The sequence below is a fragment of the Eschscholzia californica genome, unplaced genomic scaffold (assembly GCF_041429995.1).
Source record: "Eschscholzia californica isolate CP2 unplaced genomic scaffold, dmEscCali1.0.p SCAF_2, whole genome shotgun sequence".
In the NCBI taxonomy this organism is placed as follows: Eukaryota; Viridiplantae; Streptophyta; class Magnoliopsida; order Ranunculales; family Papaveraceae; genus Eschscholzia; species Eschscholzia californica.
Window position 1 is genome coordinate 36,253,547 of NW_028238309.1, and position 22,128 is coordinate 36,275,674.

General features: G+C 35.5%; 2 protein-coding genes and 1 long non-coding RNA gene across 3 annotated transcripts; 1 reads left to right on the forward strand and 2 right to left on the reverse strand.

The window, feature by feature from the left end:
- Positions 1–1,823: 1,823 nt before the first annotated feature.
- On the reverse strand, positions 1,824–3,520 carry LOC147557629 (uncharacterized). Its single transcript, XM_086658445.1, has 2 exons — positions 3,218–3,520; positions 1,824–2,117 (listed from the first exon to the last, which is right to left on the reverse strand). The coding sequence occupies exons 1-2, from the start codon at positions 3,383–3,385 to the stop codon at positions 2,070–2,072; spliced, it is 216 nt and encodes a 71-aa protein (XP_086514571.1). The 5' UTR covers positions 3,386–3,520; the 3' UTR covers positions 1,824–2,069.
- Positions 3,521–10,892: 7,372 nt separating this feature from the next.
- LOC147557630 (uncharacterized) lies at positions 10,893–12,299 on the reverse strand. Its single transcript, XR_015234102.1, has 2 exons — positions 12,256–12,299; positions 10,893–11,188 (listed from the first exon to the last, which is right to left on the reverse strand). It is a non-coding gene; the product is annotated as an uncharacterized LOC147557630 (long non-coding RNA).
- A 6,019-nt stretch (positions 12,300–18,318) lies between these two features.
- On the forward strand, positions 18,319–21,770 carry LOC147557631 (NAC domain-containing protein 76-like). Its single transcript, XM_086664240.1, has 4 exons — positions 18,319–18,612; positions 18,705–18,985; positions 19,797–20,183; positions 21,170–21,770. Exons 1-4 carry the CDS (start codon positions 18,456–18,458, stop codon positions 21,398–21,400), a joined length of 1,056 nt encoding a protein of 351 aa, XP_086520366.1. The 5' UTR covers positions 18,319–18,455; the 3' UTR covers positions 21,401–21,770.
- The last annotated feature ends 358 nt before the right edge of the window (positions 21,771–22,128 follow it).

Here is a 22,128-nt window from a genome sequence, read left to right on the forward strand (position 1 = left end):
AAAATTAGAAAATTAACATAAACGAAGTTCCAAAACCATGAATAACTAAATCATAAGGAAACATGAAGTCTTCTAATTACGATACGAGAACGCTGAAGTTACTCAAAGAACAACTTCATTTGGAAAGAAAATTTGAGATACCCGAAAAAGGGACATATAACCATACCTTTTGAATCCGGGCATTCAATCTTGTTATAGCACTCTTCAATTTACGAACTTCATCAAAGTATCCACTACTAATTTGCAATTATACAAACAGTCAACAGTGTATCTCTCTGATGTAGAATATATTGTTATTGTTGAAGAAAAAGTAGAATCATATGTTGGAACTGACGAACAGTGAAAGATATGTTTCACCTATACCGACAAGAAATGCTTGAAAATAGAAACTTTCATATAAGAATATATCTTCGTTTCCCTTGGATGTTAATTCATCTAAGGTTGGATAACCTGTTGTCTCCAATTATGTTTCGGGTGCATCGAGAAAACTACTACTCCTTCCAGTGCTACTTCTAAGGCCCGAAATTCTGAATGAGAAAACTACAACACCCTTCCAGTGCTACTTGTAACGCCCGAAATTCAAATGAAAACTCTACATTTTATGAGTTCAGACCACCAATATGAATATGACAAAATAAAACGTGGGCTTGTTTCATGCCTTATATCACACAAACTTCATAGTTGTTATTCTTCATTCCCGATTGAGACTCGGATCTTAATTGAACATGATAGTACTTTGAGTAGGCGCGCTAATTACTTATAAACTAGACCTTAGGGTATCCACTTGAGTGTTGAGAAGAGCTCGAACTCAAAAATCGAAACTAAGCAAAACATTTACATAAATATATCTTCATGGGTCTCCGAATTCCTCAACCTCTCTAACATTTGGGATAAACCCTAGCCTCCCAACCATTAGCAATTAGTTCAAGTTTAATTGTTTCTTCTTTTATGTCTTTGGTTGCTTTGTGTCTAACAATCTGAAACTCTCCTTTACATATTTTATCCCTTGGACAATTAGGTTTAATTTTTTATTAGTTTTTGTGGATAAATAACAGCCAATTTCTAGTCCACTTGAGTTATCCCTGTGAATCGACATCGATCTGTTCACCTTTTCAGGTGCATAAGTAAACTGAGACAAAAGAGCCAACCAGCTCTCGAGCCCTGTATGTTCTTTTATAGCTCAGGTTTAAGTCCAGTTCACATTATTCTTCTTTCCTTGAAGGGCTTGAACTATGTTAGTTCCACTTCTCCTTCGATCTTAAAGAAACCGAATCTCGAGTCCACTTCAATGTTTCAAGGGCCACTCTGTTCTTCCCCTTCTCATGAGTTCCTATATCGAATCTTGCTGCAATAAACTCTCACACATCATCATGAGTAATATACCAATTCCCACATTATAGGTAATCATACAAACAGTAGAAGCTCCCAGTTTAGAAAAACTATTGCAGCAAACTGACAGAAGAAATGACTAACCCTCAATTAAGATTAGTAACAACTAACACCTAGTAGATACTCTGTCCTTTTAGTTTCTTGATGGAGAGTGGCGACAACTCCGTTTCTCTGATCTCTTTCCACTGTCTGTTATCTAGACTCAAAATGAAACTAGTACAAAGTTCTTAACTGTTTGACATGAAGAACCATTTGAAAACACTGAAACTTCGAAAGAATATGGTACTTTCATTTTCACGAAACATCTTCAAGAACGAATTTTTCAAGCACAAACCATCGTGTCTGCTCCAAATCTAACCATCCATAAGATTACAAGACAACTAATTTTATCTAAATCGAAGAAAACTGAAATAAGTATAACAGTACAGCAGATAAGATTCATTCAACTGCATCAATAAAAATAAAAATTTGTAACAAAGGCACACAGGCAACTCATACGATTGACAACACTGGAAACACAAACAAACTAAATCTTTGATAAGTTTTCAGGTTTATCGAAATAAAACACAATCAAGGTTTCCATCAAAGACAAAGAACAACACGAAATGGGAAAAGCAAAGTTGGTGATGCAGATGGTTATCCTAAAACCACCATTATTATGAAGCAATTTCACAATTCTTTCACAAAAATTTCCTGTGTGGTCTCCCTGCATCTTCATCTTGCATATGCTGTGACACAAACAATAATGAAATAAATAAATCCAAGAAATTTGTTCTTCAAATGAATTAAAACATTAACAAAAGTGGGAATCAACATTAAGAACATTATAATTCCACAAAAATATATGATAATGTGGATTGATAGATTAAAAAAGCATGGGATTATAAGAATTGATTGAATGAGGATATGAGCTGAAAATAACTTCATCAAGCAACAAAAGGATCAAGTATAATGTGTATCAAGATACCCATTTGGGGATTCAGGCTTCAAAGTGTCTAACCTAGACCAAAATGCAGACCTTTTATAGAACTCAGCAGAGAAATTCAACCTACGGAATTAAATCCTCGAGGTTAGCTAAGGTGGTTTTTGTTTTTATCTCATTGTGTTGAATCTGACTTGTTACGTTTGTGGTCATCCAATTCAAAACCAGTTGGCAGTGAGTGGAGAGGGCCTAGACATTAAATTATTGGTTACTAGATCATGTGGGACTATTCTCACACGCCCCCTCAGGTGTGGCGTTCTTTTAGCCTAACACGTGTTTTTTTTTTCGGGGGACATGGAGCACGTGTTGATCTAGCTCTCATACTATGTTGAGTTTGTGGTGATCCAACTCAAAACTAATTGGCAATGAGCGGTGAGGACCTAGACATTATATACTTGGTTACTAGATTACCGTTCTCCCGTGTGGGACTATTCTCACATGACTCGTCTGGGTCATTTGAGTCTAAAGGGTCTATTTAAAAGGGACCGAGAATCAGTCAAAATCTAACAACAACACACATCACGCGAGTCGGACAAAACAAACATTCTGAAAGCTTATTCAAGTCGATTAGACCTCTAAGTTAGATTTGGGGTCTGCTTAAGGAAAAACCACCTAAATCTGTATTTTGGGTATCTCAATTTTTCTCTACAACCTATCTAAACTATGGATCGAAAGCGAAATGGGTGTTCGAAAATTAGGGTTTAATTATGAAATGTCAAAAGGGATCTAAACTCTCTGTAAAAGTGGCATCAAATGAGTTGCACAATAAGAACAAAGTAAATCAATCGAATCACAAAGAGAGAGAGAGATACAGTGAAATTAAAGAGTAGATTAGGGTTTAATTACGAAATCTCTGACGATGCCCTTGTAAACAAGGATGGGGACAGCGATACCGAAGATACCCAAGAGAGCAAAGTTGCGTCGAGTCCATCGGAAGTTGTGTTCGAGATTCTCTCTAGCTGCGTTCCAATCCTCTACGTGTATGTTCTTCTTCACATCCATTCCTCCTGCCATTTTTCCAACTCTTTTTCCCTTTCTCCTCTTTCGTTGCTTTTCTCTCTCTCTCCCAGCCCTCTTCGTTTGGACGTGTTTGGTTAGAAGTATCAGGTAAGGATTTCCTTTCTGTTTTCTTGAAGGGGCCAAAGCCCAAGGCCCAATGGTTTGTGGGAATTAAAGCTGATAAAGGAAATAAGCGACAGCTCCATAAATCAGAGTCCTAACAGTAAGAAAACGCACTATAAAAAACAGTAAGAAAATGCAAAATCGTAGTGTACCATACGCGATATTATCATTAGAAAAAATCTTGTTAGAACTAGAAAAGTCACTCGTGGGGGTTGTTTTCTAGAAAATTACATATGTGACTACCACTGGAATTATAAGGCCAGCGTTTTGGGGAAAGCTAAATATTTTCCCGGGTATGAAATTTTAAAGAAAATATGTAGAATTTCAGAAATTTTCCGGGAAAATAAATTTTAAGGGGAAAAAAACACTCCACCTCGCCTCACTCTCTCTCTCTCCACCTCACCTCTCTTTCTTCTCCGACTAGGTCGCCGACCGGAAAATTTTCCGGCAGGTGACCATGAAAAAAAAAAATTCACTCACTCTATCTCTCTCTAGAAACTCCGGCGAAGGGGTTTCCCTTCGCCGGAGTTCCGGTCTGTTCTTCAACAGATCCGAACAGGTCTGTTGAAGAACAGAACGGGACTCCGGCGAAGGGAAACCCCTTACCCGGAGTTTCTAGAGAGAGAGAGAGAATGAAATTTTTTTTTCATGGTCGCCGGTCGGAATAGAGAGTGGTGGGGAGAGAGAAGATGAGGAGGAGAGAGAGAAGTGAGGTGGAGAGAGAGAGAGAGCTAAGGTGGAGAAGCTATTTTGCTTTCCACAAAATAAAATTGTCAAACAAAATTGACCAATTTTTGACCAAGTCTTCAAACCCCGGAAACTATTTTGCTTTCCCCAAAGCGTCGGACAATAATAATACTTGATTTTTTTCTCTCTCTCCCAACTAAAATGTACACTCTCTCTCTCTAAAATAATAGTCACGGTAAAAAATGGCCAGCGCTTTGGGGAAAGCTAAATAGTTTCCGGGGTGTGAAATTTTAAAGGGAATATGTAGAATTTTAGAAATTTTCCGGGGAAATAAATTTTAAGGGGAGATAAAAAAAAACACTCCACCTCACCTCACTCTCTCTCCACCTCACCTCACTCTCTCTCCACCTCCTCTTTGTCTTCTCCGACTAAGTTTCCGGCCGGCGACCATGACAAAAAAAAAACTTTCACTCTCTCTCTCTCTCTAGAAACTCCGGCGTCTGTTCTTCAACAAGCCAGATCTGGTCTGTTGAAGAACAGACCAGTTCCGGTCTGTTCTTCAACAGACCGGAACTCCGGCGAAGGGAAACCCCTTCGCCGGAGTTTCCAGAGAGAGAGAGTGAATTTTTTTTTTTCATGTTTCCGGCCGGCGACCTAATCGGAGAAGATAAAGAGGTGAGGTGGAGAGAGAGTGAGGTGAGGTGGAGAGAGTGAGGTGAGGTGGAGAGAGAGAGAATTGACCAATTTTTGACCAAGTCTTCACACCCCAGAAACTATTTAGTTTTCCCCAAAGCGCTGGCCTAAAAAATACGGAGTTTTTGTACTTACGAACATTGATAAATAGATAATTAACTGTCACAATAAATTACATCACTAAAGTTGATTGACGGAAAAAATGAAAAGGGGGCAAAAATGGGGGATGATCATCTTTAGGGGGCCATTTGGTTTGTCGTTTTTAGAGGGCCAAAATGGAACAATTCTTTCTTTTTGTTAGCGGGGTACCCCTCACCACTAATGTCCAACTAGCGATACCCCTTCTGTAATTGGACTAAGTTTCTGCCGCGTCCGTAACAGATTTCTCTTGACTAACGCGGGAGATGATATTTAAATCTGAATTCCTAAGAAGAATCCAGGGAGAATAAATAAGGAATTGATATTATTAACCAACTCATAAATAAGTTGTATAAATCGTGAGTAAGGAGATAAATACGTGGGTAGTAGTTATTGTAGGGATATCATAACCGATTTTGGTTTATTTACACTGATACCCTTCTATTTTGATTTAATTTACATGAAGAGGATTTTGTACCAGCCGTCGGATGATCTTTACTCGGTCAAGTAGTCCAACGAGCTGAAAGTACTTGTTTAGTTAGCCAAAGTCAAATCTTACAAGTTGACGACAAATTAGAATACTTGCAACTTGGTTAATTAATTGGTTCATATTTGGGGATGTGCAACCCTGCTAGTGATCAAAAACATATTATTTAAAGAACACAAGATGCTACAATAATTCCCTAGCTAGCAAAGGAAGTTATGTCCTTGCTTGTAATATTCCATCTTTCATGTTGGTTAAGTCTTTTAGGTTCTTCATGGGTTACAACATTAGCTGCCTTGAGTACAACAAAGGAAGGCTGCCAATCCAACTGTGGAGGCATTATTATTCCGTACCCATTTGGTATAGGTCAAGGTTGTTCGGTCGACGCAGCATCAGCTGGGTATTGATATAGCATAAGATGCAACACTTCATATCACCCTCCAAAGCCCTTCATTGGCAACGGTGGTTTCGAAATTGTAAGTATCTCAGACACCGAAGTTCGCATAAAAAACCGTGTAGCCACCCAATGTTATAGCAAGTCCGGAAAAGCAATAGAGGATGAAAGTTTGTTATGGTACACTATGAGGAACCTGACTAGGAGCCATTTTACAGTCTCATATGTGAAAAATAACTTTTTTGCAATCGGGTGTGACACTATGGCCTTGCTTGGGCTGAATGTTACAGCACAATGTAGTTCAAAATGTGACGGACGGAACGATGTGGCATAAGGACTTTGTGATGGGCATGGATGTTGCCAAACAACTATCCCTAAGAGACTAAATGATTTCATAATAGTAGTGGACAGTTTTGAGAATCATAAAAAGGTTTGGTCCTTCAATCCTTGTAGTTACGCCTTTCTCGCTGAGAAAGATCGTTATAAGTTCGACACATGGGATCTTACTGGTAGTGCTACTGATTTCTATGCCAAAATCGCAAATATACCTGTGGTGCTTGATTGGGCGAAGAAATGTAATTAATTAGTGAAGTATGCCAAATTGCTAGCAAAGGAAGTTATGTCCTTGCTTGTAATATTCCATCTTTCATGTTGGTTAAGTCTTTTAGGTTCTTCATGGGTTACAACATTAGCTGCCTTGAGTACAACAAAGGAAGGCTGCCAATCCAACTGTGGAGGCATTATTATTCCGTACCCATTTGGTATAGGTGAAGGTTGTGAGAAGGATTGGGGTAATTTAATCTGATTGTTCTTTTTAATTCTTAATGTGGCCGATTTTGAGAGAGGAATTTGAGAAGTTACACCGTGGGTTTCTTCATTCTTGTGCTAAGTTATTGAAGAGATAGCTTTATTGACTTTGATTCTTGGAGGCCATATCTCTAAAATTCAAAGGTTTAATATTGTTAATCAACCTATACTTTTCAATCTTTAATATATTTTCATAGAAAATTTTCAATTTGAAGATTATAGTTATTGGTTTTAGCTTTTCAACTTTCTCTCTCTAGGGGTTATTGTAAACTTCAAATACGAGTTTCTGAATTCATCTACCATAGGATTCAATCATTCAAATGGTTATAAGAGTTAGATTGAAATAAAAAAAACATGTTAGGGTTAGGGTTTATTTTATAATTCATATATAATTTAGTTTTATGAAATCAGTTTAGGTTTATGAATCGAGTAATGAGTTTATCTTCATTCTAAATTTCAAACCATAACACTAAGGTCAAGTTTGTGTTAACTTTATCGCAGAGGGTTCAAGATAAGTTCTCTTCTCTGTTATCTTGAACTCTCTCTCACCCCCTTTCTGAAGAAAATCCACAAACTTGACGAGGACCAAAACCTAGTTTATCCTGTTTGAGTCATCCTACTACTGTTTTTGAGATCTAAAAATGAGTCCATAAAATGTTGGTAACAATCGTGACATTATCGAGAAAGTTAAGTAGGTGTAAATTTGTTTTATTATTGACATATTTTTCATTTGTTTTCCCCTGGACACATTCTTATAAATGTTTCAGGTTTGGCAAGGATTGGCCACAAGCGATGCACATAATTAGGGTTCTACTAATAGGATACGTGATATAAGATAGATTGAGATGAAGAGATCTGAAGATGAACATGTGTCCAAGCAAAGAGATACGTGTGACACGTGTATGTACGTGAGACATCGAGAAGACGAGATCCGACGATCAAGAAGAATTCAAAATATTCTAAGATATTTGAAGATATGTGAAGATCCATAATGCTTAGTTTAATACATTTGGAATGTCTCTTGTAATATATTTGATATTAATTATTATTAGATAGATTTTATATTATTTCCTAGTTTAGTTAGGAGAAACTAGGAAACCCTGAACCTAATGCCTCTATAAATAAGAGAGGGTTGCGGAAATTAAACTCATCGAGTTATGTCTAACAATGTAACCGATCAACCCACAATTGTATGCGGTGATTATTAATTAATAAAGAAATTATTCTCCGTGGATGTAGGTTATGATTATCCGACCGAACCACGTTATATTATCATGTCACAATTTAAGTTTATTTCTTTGATTATCTATAATCAACTTTTAAATCATGTTGTCTTTCAGTTCACCACTAATAGCAGCAGGCACTGTCGCCACTCAGCAAATATAAACCGAGCCCCTTCTAGATTTCTAGTCCTTTCAGTGAACGCAACTAGCAAAGAAGACTGAGTCAACCAACTAGAGTTACTCCTAATTTGATGCAGATTTACCAACTTAAGATACATCTTTCTAGTTTTCCTCTTGCCTAGCACTTCATGCCTCAATCAATATGTCAACAGTTTTGGCCCTAAACAAGATTAATATCAGATACAATATATAGTTACGCATCATGATTCATGACATAGGGGAAGGGTGCTATTTTGACTCCTTTAGCCACCATGTCCAATAAGAAAAACAAAGCTGAAAATAGGATTACAACTCAAATGTTCAACCTGTTTCCACAGATGGGAATGTAGAAGTAGATAAATTTCAAACTAAAGGGTTCTAACTGCTCTACTTATTAAGATTTTTTCAACTATGACATTGCTCACTTGGCAAAAAATTGCATAAAGATTCACAAAGGTGAAAATTTCCAACAAAAATTGGCAGCTTCACAAAGCTCTTCGCACTGAGATACATAAGTAAAAAACTAACAGTATCCATTGGACGATGCATAAACATGTAATATGACAGCTAACATATCACATTAAGCAAGTAACAGTAACTAAATAGTGGATCTTTACCAGTGGAGTATAAGGCTTACTACGCATGACAGGGAAAGTCCTCGGCCTATCTTGATAAGGCCCCAGATTTCCATCTTCCACGTCACCTTCCATCATGATTGCATGTGAGGAATTAACCCTTCTGGCAACAGGAAAAGGGTTGTACTCCCCGCCCTGGGGCAGTTCACCCCCTGAACCTGGTCGCTGAATTTTGAACGATCCTAATTCAACCTAAGTATGAAACTTTAGCACCAGACAAAAACGGGAATTGCCGATCAGTTTGGTGGTTGCAAATCGTCTCCTCTCAGCTCGCTTCTTTTTAGTATGGCTCCAAGTTGAAAAGGTATTATCCTTCTTCAGGTTCTTCAACTCAAATTTGTTCCTCTAAAAGAAAAAAAAAATTAGAAAATTAACATAAACGAAGTTCCAAAACCATGAATAAATAAATCATAAGGAAACAAGAAGTCTTCTAATTACGATACGAGAACGCTGAAGTTACTCAAAGAACAACTTCATTTGGAAAGAAAATTTGAGATACCCGAAAAAGGGACATATAACCATACCTTTTGAATCCGGGCATTCAATCTTGTTATAGCACTCTTCAATTTACGAACTTCATCAAAGTATCCACTACTAATTTGCAATTATACAAACAGTCAACAGTGTATCTCTCTGATGTAGAATATATTGTTATTGTTGAAGAAAAAGTATAATCATATGTTGGAACTGACGAACAGTGAAAGATATGTTTCACCTATACCGACAAGAAATGCTTGAAAATAGAAACTTTCATATAAGAATATATCTTCGTTTCCCTTGGATGTTAATTCATCTAAGGTTGGATAACCTGTTGTCTCCAATTATGTTTCGGGTGCATCGAGAAAACTACTACTCCTTCCAGTGCTACTTCTAAGGCCCGAAATTCTGAATGAGAAAACTACAACACCCTTCCAGTGCTACTTGTAACGCCCGAAATTCAAATGAAAACTCTACATTTTATGAGTTCAGACCACCAATATGAATATGACAAAATAAAACGTGGGCTTGTTTCATGCCTTATATCACACAAACTTCATAGTTGTTATTCTTCATTCCCGATTGAGACTCGGATCTTAATTGAACATGATAGTACTTTGAGTAGGCGCGCTAATTACTTATAAACTAGACCTTAGGGTATCCACTTGAGTGTTGAGAAGAGCTCGAACTCAAAAATCGAAACTAAGCAAAACATTTACATAAATATATCTTCATGGGTCTCCGAATTCCTCAACCTCTCTAACATTTGGGATAAACCCTAGCCTCCCAACCATTAGCAATTAGTTCAAGTTTAATTGTTTCTTCTTTTATGTCTTTGGTTGCTTTGTGTCTAACAATCTGAAACTCTCCTTTACATATTTTATCCCTTGGACAATTAGGTTTAGTTTTTTATTAGTTTTTGTGGATAAATAACAGCCAATTTCTAGTCCACTTGAGTTATCCCTGTGAATCGACATCGATCTGTTCACCTTTTCAGGTGCATAAGTAAACTGAGACAAAAGAGCCAACCAGCTCTCGAGCCCTGTATGTTCTTTTATAGCTCAGGTTTAAGTCCAGTTCACATTATTCTTCTTTCCTTGAAGGGCTTGAACTATGTTAGTTCCACTTCTCCTTCGATCTTAAAGAAACCGAATCTCGAGTCCACTTCAATGTTTCAAGGGCCACTCTGTTCTTCCCCTTCTCATGAGTTCCTATATCGAATCTTGCTGCAATAAACTCTCACACATCATCATGAGTAATATACCAATTCCCACATTATAGGTAATCATACAAACAGTAGAAGCTCCCAGTTTAGAAAAACTATTGCAGCAAACTGACAGAAGAAATGACTAACCCTCAATTAAGATTAGTAACAACTAACACCTAGTAGATACTCTGTCCTTTTAGTTTCTTGATGGAGAGTGGCGACAACTCCGTTTCTCTGATCTCTTTCCACTGTCTGTTATCTAGACTCAAAATGAAACTAGTACAAAGTTCTTAACTGTTTGACATGAAGAACCATTTGAAAACACTGAAACTTTGAAAGAATATGGTACTTTCATTTTCACGAAACATCTTCAAGAACGAATTTTTCAAGCACAAACCATCGTGTCTGCTCCAAATCTAACCATCCAGAAGATTACAAGACAACTAATTTTATCTAAATCGAAGAAAACTGAAATAATTATAACAGTACAGCAGATAAGATTCATTCAACTGCATCAATAAAAATAAAAATTTGTAACAAAGGCACACAGGCAACTCATACGATTGACAACACTGGAAACACAAACAAACTAAATCTTTGATAAGTTTTCAGGTTTATCGAAATAAAACACAATCAAGGTTTCCATCAAAGACAAAGAACAACACGAAATGGGAAAAGCAAAGTTGGTGATGCAGATGGTTATCCTAAAACCACCATTATTATGAAGCAATTTCACAATTCTTTCACAAAAATTTCCTGTGTGGTCTCCCTGCATCTTCATCATGCATATGCTGTGACACAAACAATAATGAAATAAATAAATCCAAGAAATTTGTTCTTCAAATGAATTAAAACATTAACAAAAGTGGGAATCAACATTAAGAACATTATAATTCCACAAAAATATATGATAATGTGGATTGATAGATTAAAAAAGCATGGGATTATAAGAATTGATTGAATGAGGATATGAGCTGAAAATAACTTCATCAAGCAACAAAAGGATCAAGTATAATGTGTATCAAGATACCCATTTGGGGATTCAGGCTTCAAAGTGTCTAACCTAGACCAAAATGCAGACCTTTTATAGAACTCAGCAGAGAAATTCAACCTACGGAATTAAATCCTCGAGGTTAGCTAAGGTGGTTTTTGTTTTTATCTCATTGTGTTGAATCTGACTTGTTACGTTTGTGGTCATCCAATTCAAAACCAGTTGGCAGTGAGTGGAGAGGGCCTAGACATTAAATTATTGGTTACTAGATCATGTGGGACTATTCTCACACGCCCCCTCAGGTGTGGCGTTCTTTTAGCCTAACACGTGTTTTTTTTTTCGGGGGACATGGAGCACGTGTTGATCTAGCTCTCATACTATGTTGAGTTTGTGGTGATCCAACTCAAAACTAATTGGCAATGAGCGGTGAGGACCTAGACATTATATACTTGGTTACTAGATTACCGTTCTCCCGTGTGGGACTATTCTCACATGACTCGTCTGGGTCATTTGAGTCTAAAGGGTCTATTTAAAAGGGACCGAGAATCAGTTAAAATCTAACAACAACACACATCACGCGAGTCGGACAAAACAAACATTCTGAAAGCTTATTCAAGTCGATTAGACCTCTAAGTTAGATTTGGGGTCTGCTTAAGGAAAAACCACCTAAATCTGTATTTTGGGTATCTCAATTTTTTCTCTACAACCTATCTAAACTATGGATCGAAAGCGAAATGGGTGTTCGAAAATTAGGGTTTAATTATGAAATGTCAAAAGGGATCTAAACTCTCTGTAAAAGTGGCATCAAATGAGTTGCACAATAAGAACAAAGTAAATCAATCGAATCACAAAGAGAGAGAGAGATACAGAGAAATTAAAGAGTAGATTAGGGTTTAATTACGAAATCTCTGACGATCTTATAGCTCAATTTTTAAACAATATACAACAAAGAAAATTGTTTCTATAACAGTTTTGGCGCACTTCTTTCCTTTACTTTTTCTCCTTTGTTTTTGGTCTTGGAGAAAATTAACCTTCCCTTATAGTTCAAATTTTATACAATATTATAGTTATGCACAACTATGGAACCTTACGAAACTGTAACATTGGTTGCACAATTAGCCTCACTCGCTAAAATTCATGGCTAATGGCAGCATCTCATGATAAACAATCCACAAATTTACAAGGAATTTACGAAGTTTCAGGTATCTATTATTAGTAGTAAAAGTCATTATGCTGGAAACTACATTTAAAGAACAAAAAACAACAGCAGTCAGGTTCAATGTAATCACACTGCCAATTTAAAAAAAAAAACGCACGACCAAAGAATTAGTCTTGGCCATCCATGGAAGGAAACCTCACTTATTTCCAAAGCTCCCTCTTCTTTTCAGGTACCCTTATCCCTTATCCTCCATCTCTATCATAATTTTGGTTCAAAAAGGAAAAAAATTGTATCCCTAACAGCTAACTATATATAGTCCAATCAAAGGTGGTCCTAACTGTTGATTTAAATTGTGGATTAATAAGACCAAGCCGATTTTCTTCGGTTTAGTCGTCTATATTTATTGTTGAAAATGATTTTTTCTAAAGAAGTTTCTCTACCATTTGGCAGGGATACATTAGAAAGCTATTCATTCGAATTGAAAAGTCTACCTATGACTCCTATAAAAGTAATGGCAAAAGCTTTACAAATCGAAACAAAGGTGATAGAAGAGTTACTTCAAGATGGAGTGCAGAGTATGAGAGTGAATTATTATCCACCTTGTCCTCAGCCTGACTTAGTCATGGCCTCAAAAGTCAAACCACACTCTAATTCAGTTGCTCTAACTATTCTCCTTCAACTTCATTAAGTTGAAGGACTACAAGTTCTTAAAGATGGAAAACGGGTTCCTATTAAACCTTTGTGAAATGCTATTATTGTCAACATTGGAGATATTCTTGAGGTATGGATAAAATCATAACAGAAGCATTTTTTGGAACAACTACTTGTAGAGGAAAAGGTTGTTTTACATTGAATTAAAACAAGAAGATCCAAAAGGTCAAAGGTTCGACCCTTATTAGATTTAATATAGGAAGAAAATAGAAATATTCAGTCAATCTTGAGGGGGCATAGAGATCCACACCCCTCGACCCAAAATATCTATTAATATGAAATAAAACAAGTTTTTCCACGAATTATAAATTTTAGAGAAAACAAGTATTTTATGATATATTATATTTAACAATTAACATATCTAATCATGGTTTAGAATTGTCACTACCAGGTGGAATCAAAACGATATCAGATGCCTATAACAAAAGAGGTGTTAGGAGTTATGCATTTCATTTGTGCCCATCAATCATTCTTCACAGACATTTAATCGAACACTTGATGAACATCTTCAAACCATTATGGTATGAAGCAAATAACAAGAGAAGAAAATAATAAGTTCAATCAAACTCAAAAGACAATATATATATATATATATATATATATATATATAACCTAATTTAAGGCAAATAACTTATTTAAATTGATGTAACTAACCCTAAAATGATTGAACATCAAATTAGAGTTCTAAATCTGCTGTTAGAAGGTAAAAATTGATGGAAAAGTGATGGAACTAACCTGAATTTGTACTATAACAGCAGCCAAAGCTTGGAATTGAAGTCTATGCCTTGAAGATGATGATGGAGCCCTAAAATTGATTGAGTTGTCCAAAATTAGAGTTCTAAACCTGTAATTAGGAGGTCAAATTGATGGAAGATATTAGAAACTAACCTGGATTTGTGAGCCTAGAACTAAAGAATGCAACTCAAAGGTGTTCAAATGTGATAATGAAGAACCCTAAATTTCATTAACTAACTTGAACTCGTGAGATGATGGAATAAAATTAAGGGAGATTTTATAAGGCCCCCTCATTTTTGTTAAAAGGCCTCCCCTCAGTGATAATTTAGCAAGTAAAATGGTTCATGGGGAGGCCTTTTAACAACCTTTTAACAAAATTGGGGAGGCCTTATAAAACTTCCCTAAAATTAATTGAGGTTCCTCTTAATCGTGGGACCTGAGATTTCTACCAAAAAATTTAGAGGGAACTTTAATCAATTGTTCCAAAACTAACTTAGTGTTAAACTGTCCCAGATACATAGGTTTTAGGGGCAGATGCCTATAAGACTGTCCCGGATGTGCATTTATAGGGGACAGATGCAAAAATCGTCTGTCCCTAATGTACATGTTTTTTGTAGTGTATGACTCTGATACTATTTGTTGGAAATAAGGAGTATATAATCACAATAATACAAGTAATAAAACTAATATCAAATCAACTCAATCTATTTCATTCAATAAACTTCAATAAATACACAGTCAAATAAATCAACAAAAACTTAGTTCTTCAATAACTAACTAGTTTTGACATTGGTACTTACCTTGATACAAACATCTTTAACACCAATTTCTTTTCTAAATCACAAGTTTTCAAACATTCACTTTTTTTTTCACGAGGAACCTCTTTTCCGTAAAAAATCAAAATGCATTAGATCTGATCCTATTTCATTAACCATTTTTTTGGAGAGTGCTACAATGAAAAAAAATTTGACTTAATTTATGACTTAATGACTCAACTCCACTAAAAGACTAAAAATATACAAAGTTTGACTGCAATCTAGGTCGTTATTGGACCCGAATGATTCATTAAGTCACCATCTTTTGTACATTTAACATTCCCTTTTCCTTTCTTTTCTCTTGTTATTTGATAAAGCCCTAGTTACTTAATTTAATAATAGGCCTAAACTCAACTTGGTTTAAAGCTCCACTTTAAACATAACAGATGCCATAAGAAGAAGATCTTTGGGTAGCATCACCACCGATCACATTGAGAGAAAACCCAAAACTAATCACAGTTAGATCACACAAATACTAGAATCCTTACTTTCCTTCGGTGTTGTTTGTTTTTTTAGGCTAAATCGGCTGAATCTCAATTTGCTGAACTGAATTTGCTGAATTTGAGTTGTCTGAATTATTTTACAAATGAGATGTTTGTTTTATGAATCTGAATTATTAGGTCTGAATTGAAATTGTGACATTGATACCCTTAGTTAATATATCTAACCAAAAACATAACAAAATCATATTCTTCTTTCTCCATATATGGAAGTTTGAATATTAGAAGGAAAACTTCTTAAAACCTGTCATATTAGGTTTTTTAGAACCTATAAGGTTTTTTAACAACCTAACAGATTAGGATTTTTTCTTCATCCCTTTCTCCTTCCCAATGGAATCAGTCTCCTTCCCTCTCCTTGTTCCTCACCCTCTGTCTCGAGGCGAAAATCATCAAAGAAACCAGGGTTTCGAACAAGATATGTGGATGAAGGGTTCGAAGAAGTTTCTGAGATGGTTGTGGTTTGTGCTCTGATGGTAGTCACAGTGTGTGGTGGTGGCGGTCTGTTGTCTTGGTGGCGGTTTATTTCTCTCTATCTCCCCCACTCTCTCTCTCTGCCTCCCTCATTTTTTTTTCTATGAGGGTTCAGATCTCTTGCGGTAGTGGTGATCTATTTTGTGGTGGTTGTTGACATTTGGGCGATTTATCTTGTTTAATTTCAGGGTTCACAGATCCGGCGAGGGTTTTCTTTAGATCTGACTTCTACCAAGACTAATACTGGTTTGTAGTGGTGGTGCGATTATGTTTGTGGTGGTTGTGTGATCTTGTTTGTGGTGGTGGCGGCGGTACGATCTTGTTTGTGGCTGTGGTGGCACAAATGTAAATATGAGAGTTTTTGTTTTTAAATTACAGGGGTACAATTGTCATTCCATACATTTCAGAAAACTGGTTTTGTTTTCAGACTTGTTTTGAAGTCTAAAATAATTTGGCTCTTTTTCAACCCATTCAGACAATAATCTAATTCAACAAACTTTTTTAGATTTTCATAAAGTGAAAAAGAAACATCTGAAATCTGAATTGCGATTCAATTCAAATTTCAGATCTGAAAAAATGAAAAAAATAAACAACACCATAATTTACCATGTTCGCATAATCTCCCATGAAAAAAAGATGGTGTTTCGTACTTAATTGCACAACAAGATACCAAAAGTACAATCTCACTGTTTACACGCAATACACAATTTTATTCCTTTCTCTAATTACCTGAACTTCATTAATGTCATCTAATTTGACAAGGACTAAAAACACAAAAACAATTACCTATCTATAATAATTTTATATATGTTCGTCTTTCTTTCACCATCAATATTTGTAACATTTAAAAGAAATGTGTGTCACTATAAAGTGTTACATTATGGAACCTTATGGTACTATTCAAATATTAATATCTAGAGAAATGCTTCACCAAGATAGGTATCCTTTATTCTCCTTGTATTGATTAATTGCCTTAGTCTACATACTATGCTATTTAAAGTTTATAATTAGTTTAAAAATATGTTTGAGACACATAATATAGTTTTTTTTTTTTTTTTGTTAAAGGAGACACATAATATAGTTAGAGGAGATAGAGAGAGAGAGAGCATAGTATTGCGTGTGGGGCGATGGAGCGGCAAGTGGGGGCCTACACAGACTTTTTGGTGGCCTGTTGTTTTGTTAGTTTGTGAATAGAACATTAGCAGAGAAGCTTCTTGTCCTCCCTGTGGCTCTTTTCATACAATAACGTCACCCATAGAATCTATTAAAGCCAAAGCTAACCCTAATATTTCATTACCCCTCATTTACTCCCATTATTACAAATTTCCTTTTTTCGTCTTCCTATATTTCTTCTTTTTATCATATTGATTTCATCTTAAGATTTTCAATATTTCGTTGTGTTCTTTGGAATTATTCGAAAATGACTTCGTACTCTCTAATCCGTGATCTATATTGCTAATAGTTTGCACAACTTGAAAAAAACAATTATAGCAAATTCGTGCTACTAAAATTGGCTTGTATTTTAACAGACTCACACTCTCTTTTTTTTTTTCTCCCCAACTTTAATAAAACTCTGTGAATAGAGAGTAGTTTTTCTTGCGTAAAAACATTGCATGGGTTTCACTTGACCAGAACAAAATCGACCAAAAGAAGATCATGTGTTCATTTTCTTGATTGTAGACCTCATTCAACGGAAGGCTTTAGAGTCTCAAGCAAGAGGTGAAAGTTCACTTAGTTGCAAATTTTGAAAAGTATAAAGACCTTGATTGAAGATGATAAGAAGACGGATTAGAAAGAATAAAAATTAGGTAGAAGGGCAGGTTTAGCACGAAAAAAAAATCTTACATGTGTATGACGAATACCCTATGTCTATGACGCCGAAAATAGACCGGTTTAATAGTACCCTTTAATTCGAAGAGCGAAAGCAATGCCTCCTTGCATAATATGCATTCCAAACATTCATCATCTGTATGGGAATGAGTCGAATTATATAGTTCTGGGTCTACTAGTGAACTATCTCTCTAGCGATTGAGCGAGACGCTCCACTAGAATTATCCTTGTTATTGGTTCGACTCATATTCTCCAAAAAATAGATTCCACTCTAATAGTTCCGAATAATTTAAATACACGTATTAAGATGCGAAGACTTCTTATGCCACAACAACAGAAACACTTTTTCAATCTTTCATATATTTGGAGATTTCACTTGGAAAAGAAATGCTCCATAGTAAAGGAGTCCAAACATCTTTGAAAGGAATAAAATAATAATTCAAGCCATACATAATTTCTGCCCGTAGTTTGCATAGTTTTTCTTGTGGCCAAGCACTCCTCGACAATTTATTAGTAATAGATTAGAAGGTCATTTGGTAATATTTGCTAAAGTTTATTAAATATTATTCTCATCTGTCCCAACTTAATTGAGATACTAAATTGCATGGATTGTATAGCATTGTAATATATTAAATGTCTAAGGGCTATTACTTTACAACTCATCTTAACAGGGAGCTATTTAGTTCAATATCCATCGTACAAGGCAGTCATCTACAGAACTCCATCTCTCTCTCTCTCTCTCTCTCCATCTTTACTCTCTCTTCCTTCCCATCCCTATCTCTCTAACTCCCTCCCTATCTCTCCATCTTTACTCTCTCTTCCTTGTGCCTTGTGTATGAGATTCCAATGGCACCCATTACCTTACCACCCGGTTTTCGTTTTCATCCAACAGACGAAGAACTCGTGGTTTATTATCTCGATCGTAAGATCAAAGGTCAGTCTATCGAGCTTGAAATAATTCCCGAAGTTGATCTCTACAAATGTGAGCCTTGGGACTTACCAGGTAACTAAAACCTAACTAATGATTAGATCTTAATTAATAATGATCCACTTATTGTTAATTATGTGTGTATATACTAATTTGTTATTATACAGATAAGTCACTTTTACCAAGCAAAGATATGGAGTGGTATTTCTTTAGTCAAAGAGATAGAAAGTATCCGAACGGGTCAAGAACTAATCGGGCAACACGATCTGGTTATTGGAAAGCAACTGGAAAAGATAGAATAGTACAATCGCACAAGCGTCCCATTGGTATGAAGAAAACGTTGGTTTATTATAGAGGTCGCGCTCCTCATGGTATTCGTACTAATTGGGTCATGCATGAATATCGTCTCCTTGACTCCGTTTACGACACCACTCTATCAACTCTAAAGGTATATATGTTGAAATTTTGTGATTAAAATGGAGTACTATATTTCATGTTTACATTCAATAACTTAGTAATTTAACATAAGAACATTTAATAATTTTGCGATTAAAACGGACTACGAGGTGACATTTTGGTATAACCACAATGAAACAGTAGATTACAAAACTAAACATAACATTCAGTTCAATTTAAAAGAATAACTACATATAAAATGAGTCATTGCTATAACAATATATAATATATCACAATTCAATACTTATCACTACCACATGCCAAATATCCACTAGTTTTAATTTGTTATTCTCGTGAATGTTTGGTTTTTATATTGTTAGCAGGTTTATGTTATTGTTTTCAGCAGATATGTGATTATTGACAGCAGCAGCAGAAGGCGATTTAAAAAAAAAAAAAAAAATATTTTTGTCGGAACATAAACCGGCGGAAATACTTTGACCACTATTTCCGACGGATCTGCAAAAACAAACCATCGGAAATAGGAAGAGCTTAGTTCACATTTAATAGGCTTTTTCCGCCGGGACTCTTCAACTACGTCGTCGAAAATGAATTTTTTCCGACAGTCGTCGGAAATAGTATTTGCGTCGCCCTCATTTACGACCATTTTACGACGGGCAGAGATCATTGGAATTATCATTTTCCGATGGTCTTTCTTATATTTCCGACGGTTTCTTTCCGTCATAAATGGCCTTCATTTTTGTAGTGTATTGTTGGGATTAGGTAATTGGTTATTCTTTGATTATGTCTTAACTAATACCATTTGAATAGCTAGATTTGACATCAATTGTGGTTAAAAAATGCAGGACACTTGTGCATTGTGTAGAGTACTAAAGAAAACTAGCCATGTACCAAAAACAAGACCAGGACAAGAAGGCAATACTTCTTCCCGAAAGAGCTCTTCATTTGTTTCGACAGGGGATAATGCAAACGATATCGTTTTGTATTGTAGAGATCCAATTGGAGTAGCATTAGAAGAAGAAAATTTTTATTATCAACAAGACTTTTCTAAGTTTCCTCTTAATTCTTCTGATACATCTTCTTCGGAGATTACTCAAGGAATACCGAACAATACAAGTAGAACCGAGGATCAGTATCTTCCACTTCACCGCGACGAAGCAAATAGCTCCATCAACCATTCAAGCTTAAACATTTTGGACTCATCATATAAACCAGCTGCTGCCACTCATGAGGTATGTATAAGTTCAAATGTTTCTTTGGTCTTGTTACAATAGAGAAGGTTTATGGGCACCATCAGTAATAATCTTCCTTAACACAATCGTTTAGTGATTTACGTACGCGAAAAATTGGTCTAAACTTATGAGGAACAACGACCTTTAAAGTGATTTCTAGTAATTAATGGCCGAGTTTGGCATAGGAAACAAATGTGATTACGAGGAACACCGACCTTTAAAGTGATATCTAGTAATTCTTGTACCTTATATTAGTATTTGATTTGATCAGGAATAAGATTAGTATAAATTTATTTTGCCCATAGATTATTTCTATTTAATTCGTGATTAAATTTCATATTCCAAACTTGACTTCAGTAATTTGGACAGAAATAGTAAATCTAAGGAGGGTTATTCAATTACATATTACTGAAAGTACAAACTCAATTATCAATTAGTGTCAAGGGAGTAAGATAAAAAAAAAATCCATATATACAATATGGTAGTCTTGACAGATAGTTGTGGGTGACTGGACATTTGAACAAAAAGTACTCTAAAGCTTCCAGGTATTTGATTGATGAGGACCATGACCAAAAAGAGAACTCCCTTGATTTCAGGACACACTGAAATAAAGTTTCAGCATTACTACTTATATTCTTTGATCACTTATTCAAAAAGAACTGTTGACTGCATGCATCTCTATATAACTTTTCTCATTTATTTGGTCTCTACCCTCTCTAATCATGAAACCTTTGAACAAAGAAAAAGTGAATAAATTTTGAATCTTAATCTCAAATAGGTCACTAGATATCACTCACTTTACCATTTATGATGGTGTCTCACTCATCATCCTCATCTTCCTTTAGAAACAACCTTTCTACTTTTTTTTCTTCTTCTATATCATCAATTTTCATCTTATATTTCCTACTTTCTTTGATTAGTTTATTATTTATTTGATTAACTTATTACTTAGTTATCATTTGTTTTTGTTTTTAATCTTGTTACAGGGTATAACTACATTGTCAAAAATTTCAAGATCACAACAATTCCCATATCCACCATTAGGTTTAGAAGATTTTCCATACATGGATACAATGGAAACAAGTATATTGACGAAGTCTCAAACGGTGGAGGAATATGTTACGAATAATTACTTCATCGAAACAAACATGCTCGATGAGATTTTCTTCACAAGTTCGTCTCAAGAGACTTCTATTAGTACTACTCCAATAATATAGTATTGTGCTCGCATTGCTCGAACAGTACTCTAAACCATGAAAGTTTTAAACAATGAGAGGGCCTTTAGTCCTTTACCTAAAAATGATCGTTTTGAGGTGATCATTTAGCTATTTAGTGAAGAAATTAACATTATAGAATTCATTTGGGGTGGGGTGGGGTAATATGGGTAGTTAGATAGAAAAATTTGGAGTGCCAGATAGTATTTTTCTAGAAAGAGTGCTGGGAATTGATCAAAGATGAGGTTAATATGATCATCTGCAGGGAGGAAAATTTATTTATAGTGGGATAGTGATCATTACATTATAAATAGGTTTTGTTAAGTGATATTCTATTCTATACCCTTAACAATGCATGATTTTACTTTTTTTTTGTGTGTTGTATTGAGATTTCAATGTTGTTTCTTTTTTCTTTTACAAATTTTGGGAATATTATAGTGAAAGAATTTGATTATAGCTGGTTTTCGTTATATTGATATGAAATAATTTTACTAAAAATGCTCCTAGCCATATGCTTCGCTCTTTCTTAATCCAAGTTCCGAATCGAGTGGTTTCTTCAATAGCTTTCAAATCGAGATGGAGAAGATGGGTTAAACGAGGTATGAGTTCAACTCATTTTTCAATCTTGATCAATGGAGAATCGAGTGGTTTCTTCAACAACTTCAAAGGGTTGTGACAAGGCGATCCTCTATCCCACTTTATTTTCATTCTAGTAGGTCAGGTTTTCTCTG